General features: G+C 35.1%; 1 protein-coding gene across 1 annotated transcript; it reads right to left on the bottom strand.

Moving 5' to 3' along the window:
• Positions 1-2762: 2762 nt before the first annotated feature.
• On the bottom strand, positions 2763-7384 carry FGF10 (fibroblast growth factor 10). The gene is made up of 2 exons (XM_009581133.1): positions 7287-7384; positions 2763-3393 (listed from the first exon to the last, which is right to left on the bottom strand). The coding sequence occupies exons 1-2, from the start codon at positions 7314-7316 to the stop codon at positions 3196-3198; spliced, it is 228 nt and encodes a 75-aa protein (XP_009579428.1). The 5' UTR covers positions 7317-7384; the 3' UTR covers positions 2763-3195.
• Positions 7385-10407: the final 3023 nt, after the last annotated feature.

Here is a 10407-nt window from a genome sequence, read left to right as displayed (position 1 = left end):
TTCTTCCTAAACCCCTTCATTCATTCATCAAATATGCTTGCTTTAAATTCATTGCTTTTTCCACTGTATAAACTAGGTGGAATTGAACACTTACAGGAAGAATCTAAAGCATTTGGTTGTTATTAGCATGGAGATAGCTGACTCACACATGCAAAACATTAAAGAAACTTACAAATGTTCAAGTGATTTTTGTTTTGTTTTGGGGCTATAGAGCACCAAACCACATCCTGTAGTACAATGGATCTTTTCCCTTTTTATTTTTATTGTGCAGTATCATTTCAGGTTAATAAAACAAACAAGGACAATACTTTTATTTTCTATTCCCCACATTTTATTATTTTTATTTAAATATAACATACTATACATTGTTGCTCAGTGATTTTTATTTCCCTTTTCTTTTTTAAATCCCTCCCCGTTTTCCTTTTGCTCAGGAGTCTGTTATGCTGAGAGTGACAGAAAACAGAACTTATGGTTGAGGATCTGTGATATTCTAGATCAAGTGTTTGCAGTTTACTCCCACTACAGTGGATATTACAGTATACCAAACACACAGGAATCAAGGTTTTTTTATTTTGGTTAATTTTCAGAAACCACTATTCATGTCACAAATGGCTCCTGACTCACTTTGGAAAAGTGATATTTCCGATCTTGGCCTCCGAGCAGCATAGTATTTTGAGTACTATGATAATATTTATGCATAATTCTTCCCCTGACCAAGTCATCTAGGTAATTCTGTCAAAAGAGATTTTAATTTGTACCCCAAATGCTCTTTAAGTGGTCATCCAATACTGCATTCGCCCAAGCTCACATTGAGTGTTCACTGCGGGTGGTCCATTATGTCTTGTCAGTTTTAATTACCGATTACAAATTTTAAACAGAAACTCGCTTTTATCATTGTAGTTAAGTTTGCTGTGAACTGCAATTACATTTAAAATCTGAAATTCTTATTTCCCTTTCTAGAAAAATCTCATTTGTGAAGAAGTAAGCTGGAGATAAAGTACCATGAAATACAATGTCAGCTATCAGCTAAAATGTTGTCTCTCAATGAATTCCTGGTTTTAAAACAGTTGACTTTATTTAAGGACAGGAAATACAATCTGACCATTTTGTGTTTTATGGGAAAGCTATTATTTTTTGCTTTTTTTTAAAAACAGCTAATATTTAAATAACAGATTAAGATTGAAGTGCTGGTTAAACATTGACTTAAATAAGTTATAGAAGATTCCAACAACACCAGCCTTTATAGAGGTTAAACATTCTCAAAAAGACACATTAAGCAAGGCTCTGCTTTGTACCAAAATACAGTTTCCAAACAATAAAAATAAAACCAACTTTTTCACAACAAGAAATATTGAAGATAAAATTGCAGCATCAATATAATCTCATAGTTATCACTTAAAGTATTTAGAACAAAATAATATTATACTACTTTTGTTTCTTACTAAAGACACTGCAAAGGCTTATTTATTTATTTAGTGGAATACAATGTGAAGACAGTGGTACAAATTGTTTGATGTACTGTTTTCTATTTATCTGCTCTAACAAAATGAATCTCAATATGGTTACATTGGTGAGCTGTCCAGAGCTCTCTAAAATTACAGAGTAAAGCAAAACATAAAACAAACCTTATGTACCTTTAATTGAACAGACTTCGTATTATGCTTAACTTTATTATACTGCACTTGCTTAAGTTAAGCCATGGGACTAGTAACACTTCATAAAAATGTGCTGGATATTATGTATTTTGAGCCTTCAGTTACTATGATGGATATGAAAGGCATGCTAAAGCTGGATATCAGCACAGCTTTTTGACTGGCCCTCATATATAATATACATGTAAGTAATAAACTCTGATAAATGCATGAGCATGCTTTTGGATCTCCTGTCCCTCAGTCTTTACTTAGGTATTGCTCCCACTATACGCCTGTGATTCTACAAGCTGGTAACAAGGACAAATGTGCTGAACGGGCGTATTAACTGAATAAGGAGTGCAGGACTGTGTTGCCTTCTTACTTACCTTTCAGAGGCCAAATTTTACACTTGGGAATTACATGCTGTTTAATTCTAACATTTGCAATCTTAGTGAATTTAACAGGACTGTCCACATCCAGGTTCCAGCCCAATGCTTGCTGCAGAATATCGCACTGATTGCAATCCATTAGATCTTAGTTCCAAATTGAAATCAAAGTCAGATGAATATACACATGGATGCATTGACACCCAAGTACAGATGTGGCCCTTTTTCTCAATTTCGAAATATCAGAAAGACCCTTTGAACAAAGTATTTCTTGAAGTTTGTTCTTGAGTGCTGATAAGTAAAAAAATTTCTCCAACATAAAGACACCCAATACCATAAATCCAAGCACTGCTTGTTTGGTCTTTTTGCTTAAGTGCAAGACAGTTTAGGAAAAAAATGGATTATACACATTAAATTCTGTCTTTAAAGCCTTGTCTAATACCTATTCTCAGAGTACTTCTGAGGTTTTGATATTTTAACCTATCAACCTCTTTGTGAAGTACTGAGAAAAAGGGAAAATAACAAAGAAGCAAATGAGGAAAACATTTCAAATCAAAAAGATATTTAACATCCTATTAAATAAATAACTTAGAGAGAAATAAAAAGAAATGAAGTTAGAACATACAAGCAAACCATACTATTCGTTTTGTTAGAACAGTTTTACACTACTTTGCTTATATTCCTTAATCCTATCCATTCTTCCACAAGGCTTCTCCAGAAATGTCATTATTTGTGCATATGACCCAAGTGCTTCCAGTAAATGCTTGCGCGTCTAACTGTTCGTTGGATCATCAGGCTTGAACGAGCAATTAAGGTCTTTGATATCAGTTAGTATTCCATAAATAACTTTCCCCATGAAGATCATTCAACAGATAAGGGTCTCACATCCCTTAAGTTCTGTTGCAGAGATAAAAAAAAATTGTTCACACTGGCAATAACTTCCATCCCATTTGATGCAGCTTGTATCTTGATTATAAGATATGACACCGAACTAAATAAAAGTATTTCAGGCGCCAGCAATGAATACAAAACCTTCAAAGGCTTCCCCTGCTCTCTTTTCAAACAAGCAGATGTCTGCTTGTTTGCAATTTCTTTGCATTTACTCTTCAAGAGGATTACCAAATATTCTTGACATAAGAGCCTTTGGTTCAACTGCATCAATAAAATAGTTCCTTCATCTATGACATTACTACCATTGGAAGAAAGTGAGCTGAAGTGTTTTTCCTTCTTGTTTTCTGTCCTCTCTTTGTAGCTCCCCTTCCATTCAGGGCTACAAACATTTGCCTTCCATTGTGCTTCCAATTTAAGGATGCATATGTGTTATATCCATTTTCTTCTATTCTTTCCTTCAATTTGCAATCACTGTTAAACTCCTTCTGTTAAAAGAAGAAAACAAATACACAAATTCAGAATAAACACAATCTTTCAGAGTTGCAGCATACTGAAGGTAAGTAGTTTCTAAAAATGTTTTGGAAGATTTCAGTGTTCTGTATGTGACACCTTTTTAGGATTCCACAGTGTATTTAAAGAAAAGTTTCACTGTGTCCATAGCATTTAAAGCAACATCAGTTAGACTGCAAAAAGTGAAACCAACAAAAGACATAAACAATTATTCAGTGCATAATTATAGCAGTGAAATGATGTAATTCACTCACAGCTGAAATTAAATTTCTCTGTGTTGGAATATAGCAACAATATTAAGTCAAATTCTCAGTCATAAACTCAAAGTATAAGGTACCAATCTTGGAATCATTCATTATATTTCAGTTCTAACAAATACAACCCTTAAATATCTTGAATCAGATTGCTGAAACCATATGTTAAACAAATATGCATGGCATAGGCCTACTTCTTATTTAAAGTAAGAGCCTTTACACCACACTGGACATGAGAAAGGGCTTTTTTGGATAGGTGCAAATTGCTGTTATGCTGCTGTTGCAATGGATGTGAGGCCTGTTTACTTTGCTGACCTGAAGAGGGGCTTAGCCTGAAAAAGAATCATGTATGATCCTGTATCTTATTAACTAAATAAACTTGAAAGCAATTTTGTGTATGGTACCAGGGATTAAGATTTTCTATTTTTAAAGGAGAATCAGTTGTCAGTCTGTTAGAAAGAATAAAAAATACAAGCATGTGGAAGCATGTAGGGGGAGACTATTTTCTTCTGTAATGTTAAATACACTTTTACGCAGATCTGCTTCTTTATAATGAAGACAAGAATGCTTTGTTTTCACAAACAAGTAATTCCTACATATAAAAAACCCCAGTTTTATCAAGTTATATTCCATTTAGAAGGCTTTTGAAAGTGGGACACTTACAACATACTTAAATTACAACCACAAATTAGCATTTTGTTGTTTCTGCATTTCAGAAAATAAGATGTTCTTTCACAGCTCAGGCAGAAGCACGTCAGAATCTCTGAGTATGATACGCTAACTACATGTGGAATTATTTTTAACATGTCTATGAACAAGACAAGAAATATGTCTGAAGAATAAAACAATTTTCATAGTACAGATGAGAATTTCAGGGATGTTTTATCTTTTATTACGATCAAAATCCTTAGATATTCAGCTAGCAGAGATAATACAGAAAGTATCCACATTAATACAAAAGAACATAAGAATATTAAAAAAAAATATTTTCCATTCCTATTACTTTAAATTAGAATTTTTAAACTAGTTACCGTTCAGTACTTTGATACAGTAAGAATTTTGGGTTCTATAATTAATGTTTTACTTAGTTGCTGCTAAAACCACAGAACATATACTTGTGTTTTCCTAACAGAATTGCACATGTTCAAATGCAATTTGGCTCCCAAAATGCTCTTTGACTTTAGGATTAGTAGTTAGTTGAACAATGACTGATAGGGAAGACACTATCAAGAGAAGACTCCCTACAAAACGACCATTGATACTGCATGTATTCACAAAGCTACATACAGGTCATTTAATATTTATTTGCTCTAATACGCCACCTCTGGCATCAAGGTATTAAGAAGGCAGGTAACTATTAATCACAGTTCTAAACCGCAGTAACTTCTCCTATCTGCCAGCAGCTTATTTTGTTAAAGAAACCACATAGTGAGTCGTCTCTTGCTCCCTCATTCTAACCAAAGTCAGTCAAATGGAAATGTATTTGACAAACACAGAAACAGTCTTACTTGACTTGTTTTCCCAGATGCAGAATTGTACTTGAATCCAAACTTTTATCTGTATTCTTAGATAATACAGAGAGAACAGATGACGTTGTGATGTGGTTAAGAAGTCTTATTGGCAGGGGTCTGAGTGTTAGCCCAGGACTGCTTTGCTCATTTCAAACAAATTTCAGCACAACCCTGCACCAATGTCTATTGTGCACATGCTTAAGAGTGTTTTTACAATTTTTATTGGTTCTGTTTTTCATATCCATCTGCAAGCTGCCACACTGTAGTAATATGAGTCTAACGGCAAGTCTTTGGAGGATGGGAAAAATAATAACAGAAGCATTCTTGAAATCTCTGAAGTACTATGGAATAGGTTTTGATAAGTCATTATGTTGTGATTTTATGATGTGAATATTGAAAAATTATCTCAGCTGGAATTAAAAAAAAGGCTTTCCACATTCGTATCCTCCTGTCAACACTGTTTCTAATACGCCATGAATTACTGAATCGTATGGCAGCAGTTTCCACCTATGGTACATGAAAGCTGTTTTGACTTCTTTTGTGTGTATATAGGGTTGGGATGGACTCTCACCACACCAGCTATGGCTAACAACTTGGGTAGGAAAACTTATCTCAGGCTTTGGGATAGACTATCAAAAATGACTAAATTAAATGCTATAAACTGAGATGTGTGAATTGAAGATGGTGATTTATGCTAACACCTTCACATATGTACAGAAGCATACCCATGATCAATGAGTGTAGTTTAACTGACAAATGGTAACTTTGTCAGCAACTCAATATACCCTTATACCTCTCAATGGTGCAGGACTGAGCACTGCTTATCCTGTATTTCTGACTAGTGTAATTCTAGAAATTAAAATCCATATTTACAGGACTTTAAGAAACATTTGTCTGTTCTGGTCTTTCCTTTATGTCATTTTTTGACACTTTCCAGGAGTTTAGAAAGTCAGAAGTAACCTTTATCAGAAATGATTAGCCACAGTGAAGATGAGGGAAGACAGTTTATATAGTTTGTATGAACTAAACCCACTCTGTAGAAATGTTTCCTTAAAAAAGAGGGCCAAATGACTTCAAGCTCCTTGAGTGTCAGTTGAGACTGGCATTACTTCATTATTTTCAGCAGAGGTAGGAGGCTTAGCTACATTGCTTGAGGATAAACCCAGCCCCAGTACCTATCTGTGACCTGCTCTCTTTAAAACCTATGGATGTTCTGAATACTGAGCAATCTGAAGATTGGCTCATAACCTTTGCAGACGACTTGAATAAGTTTACATTTATGTGGGTTCAAACTCACTGGAACTGGGAAGAAGTTGCAAAATTACAAACCAAACCAGATGTAATACCAGAACAATCTGGTGTTTGTGTAATCATGTGGATGTGTGAGGGTACACTTGAGTTTAGTAGTCAGATTTATAGATCATATTGCTTCCTATTAAAAATATTTGGATAGTTACTGGGTTTTTTTGGGTTGTTTTTTTGTTTGTTTGGTTGGTTTTTTTTTCCCCTGAAAGTATCAGTAACCACAAACTTACACAAATACAAATAGTGTATATATGGACAATTTTCAAATGACACCCAAATTCTGCTCAGTCAAAGCTTACCTATCTGCTGCTATATAAGTCTGTACCTCTCCTTACTGCCCATAATCTTGTGTATTAATCAATAGAGTCAGTTTAAAGCTGGCTACTCTAGAAATCTTCTTGGAAGTCGTAGTTTGATAATTTGGTGTGTCTGCTCCATCAGTTGAAGTTTCCAAGATTTCAGGTACACCTTATCCCCCCCAGAATTACTGCTAAATGTGACTGTACTGCAGAAAAACAGCCTTAAATATTACATTTTGTAGGACCCTCTCCATTGGCCACTACTTAATAAGAAACCTGACATGAAGCATGATAAATCCCAGCAGCTGCTTTGGTATGATATGAACTTAACAAACCATAGGGAGCTTGTGGAGAGGGGGGCTGCTGGTTTACCAAAGGATGAAATTTTGAGGAACAGCTCATTTCAGCTCTAATTAGTAAGACAAGTGGTGTTTTCAGTAGGTAAGAGAGGCAACTATGCTGACTACTGCAATCCATTTGGAAGTTAAAAAATACTTACAGAGCCGTAGACTTTTCCTTTCTTGTTCATGGCTAAATAATAGTTGCTCTTAATGGACTTAACTGCCACAACTCCAATTTCTACAGATGTTATCTCCAATATGCCTAAAAAATAAAAATTGAGCTATTTAATAACTTCAGTAGAGGATTTTCTCACTATAGAAAAGACAATAAACCTGAAAAATACTAAACTTCTAATATTCAGAACCAACAGACCAACAAACTTTAGCAAAATTCTTCTCTAAACCATTGCAAGAATATACACAAACATTGTTTCAATTAACATATTTCCTTTGCTAACCCTGCTTTTTAAACCCCATAAATACTGAAACAGCCCCATTCTTCTTAGCATATATTTTACTCAAATTTATCAGAAGAGACATCTGAACCACAGCATTAAATTAAATCTATAGCATATGTCAATAGAATGTTAGATTTACCCCAATCTTCAAAACCAGTGGTAAACTATTTATTCCTTGTCGGACATTTAGATAAACTAAATCTCTTGGCTGCACTGAGCTGATAAATTCACTTTTGGCAAGTGTGTTGACACTTTGGGATATAGTAAGACTAACCCTAACGGCCACATTATCTTTGTCTTTCAGATATCAGAAACATTTTGCTCTGTTTGCAATAAATATGATTAATTTTTTTTCTTTAAAACAAATTCTTTCTGCAATACTGGATGGCTCAAGAGGCCAATAATGGGAGACAGAGCTTTTCATCTCTATGTTTTCTGCCCAAGAGCATACTGATTTGGGACTAGTAGAAGTTACTACAACTTACATAGTGACTTTAGAGATTCTTTTTCAGCTATTACTAGAGTAACTGGATGGCTATGTTGTTTGGGCATCGTGTCTTAATACAGGATAAATACGGCTCCAACCAAATAACTTCTAAATGGTTTATCCAGGTAGTATGCCTGGCTCCAACATTTCTCCTGATATTAAAGTAGATATTAAAGTAGTCAGAATAATAGCCCATCTAACTCAGTGGTCACTAAGGGTCTACCACTGGGGAAATTACAGGAGGGGCAAAAGTGTTGAGAAATTGTAAAGAACATTGTAGACCAAGCCAACAAATGTGACAAATAGATCAGCTGGAAAAACACTGATGAGTTGCTACCTGCTTAAAAAAAAGAATCTGCAATTTCCTCCTAAATGTGTTCTATGCTTTTTGTCTGAGCAGGGTAGTCCTGGAAAATCCCTATTTTTTTCCATTTACTTAAAAATTCCTTATGGCACATCAGCTGAAGCCAACAGTGTAACTTGGTATTCATTGGTTTTTCTGGAAATGCTGATTTTCTGTCCTTGAAAGCTGAATGCAGTCTGTTCAGGCTGTGGAACCGTGTGGACTTTAGTGTGCAGAGGAGGCGAGGAGGAAGTTCTTTCACTGTAATTTTTTTTCAAAATGGCTGCTTTATATATCATGGAAAAGCCATTCTATATGGTCATTTAACCAGTCTATGCAACTCAGGAGTGAGGGTGTTACTTGTTCTGTGACTAGAGGTAGAAACTTTGACGTTAGCTGGGCAGCGGCTGTGAATCAAGCATGAAAAAGCAATAGCTGATTTTTATTGGGAAGTAAACTGATGACATAGTTTATGTGTGTGAAGAAGAGAGAGAACATCAAACTAGGCTATTTAACATGAAAGACCTCCTCTTATTGTCAAGAAAGGAGAGGTGGCCTTTCTTGGATGCATTTTTAAATACATATAAAATTCAATACTTACATAAGCTACATAAGTTTTGGTATGAACATATATAAATTCCAGTGTAATTACCAGAGGTTTTGTGTTTATTTAGCAAGAAGCATTAGGTTGGCCACAGCTACAAGGTCTATAGTCTTTGCATATGAGAAAGACCTCAGTGAGAACTGCAAGATAAACAACAGTAGGTCTAGTATCTAGTAAAACCCTTCAGAAAATGGACCACGTCAAACCAGAAAGAATAATATAAAAAAAGTTTCTTGTCCAAACCTATAAAAAGCAGAAAATGGAGGATTATTTTGTTTAAATATTGATATCAAAATGCAAATATAAATGTTGATAGACACAATCAATCATGTATTATTAAAAAAAAAAGTGATAAAGCCTCCTGCTGTAAGATTTTTATGGTAAGATTCTTAATTACAGCATGAAAAATCACCAGTGCTAAGGATGGAGTTGCACATACAAGCTAAGAAAATTTTACCTATGCTGTGAAAGATCTGAATATCCACTGAGCTTCTTAGAGCCGTGTGAGAACAATACTGCACTAATCGCCTCTCAGGCTTGAAACCCAGACTTGAACAAACAGAGTGAATGCACAGTTACATACGGCACTGCAAGTCTGCTACCTGTGAGAGGGTAAAAACAACAGTTCCCAAAATCAGCTCACTCCATCATCAGTAGTATCCAACTCAATAGCAGCAAAGGCTCCTCTGATATCTGGAGCTGCCTAACTACTGCCAAGCAGAAAAGATATGACCAGTTATTTAAATGAAAACTCAACACAACTTCCATTAGTTACTTATATGTAATGTTAGCTTGAGAATTAGCAAAAGGTGCTTAGGTGGAAATAAGAGGAGCTATAACTTAGGGGAACTCTGTAATCTAGGAAGACCCAGAAAATGTGAGGGAAGAGTCAGTTAAGACCCATGATCTACTTTTAAGACTAACTTGTTTACTGTTGCAAAGGAGCCATATATAATTTTCCATATGTAAGATGAAGAGAATTATACTCTCTAATCTCAAGAAAAGTTGTGAGGCATCCTTAATTAGGTCTTGACAGTCAGCTCATATATATCAATGTCATGCCATTGATACAAGCAGATCAGTGAGTCCATACCAGCCAAGGCTTATTATACTTGTATTACTCTTAAATGTTGCTCATTTTCACAGCAAAGAAAAGCCAAAGCTGCTTTCTTGATTTCCTGTGAAAGCATTAATACAGAGCAGTGGTCTTTAATATTTCTCTCCCATGGGACATCTCCTAAAGTATTTGTGCTCAAAATCAGAGTTCAGTGGAGTGACTTAAGTTATGTGGATGACAAGCTATTAGAGGGTAAGAATGTGTTGTGAACACTGGTACAACACCCACTTCTTTTTACATAAATGACATGTTTTTTTGTATTTTCTACGC

Source organism: Fulmarus glacialis, unplaced genomic scaffold, assembly GCF_000690835.1.
Source record: "Fulmarus glacialis isolate BGI_N327 unplaced genomic scaffold, ASM69083v1 scaffold17997, whole genome shotgun sequence".
NCBI lineage: Eukaryota > Metazoa > Chordata > Aves > Procellariiformes > Procellariidae > Fulmarus > Fulmarus glacialis.
This window is presented reverse-complemented; position numbering and strand designations above follow the sequence as displayed.

Excerpts from the sequence above, each read along its gene's own strand:
- FGF10 (XM_009581133.1), bottom strand. The coding sequence starts at position 7,316 with ATGAACAAGAAAGGAAAAGTCTACGGCTCT. Across the intron at positions 3,394-7,286 it reads AAGGAAAAGTCTACGGCTCT|AAGGAGTTTAACAGTGATTG; the intron begins GTAAGTATTTTT and ends TTCTTTTAACAG.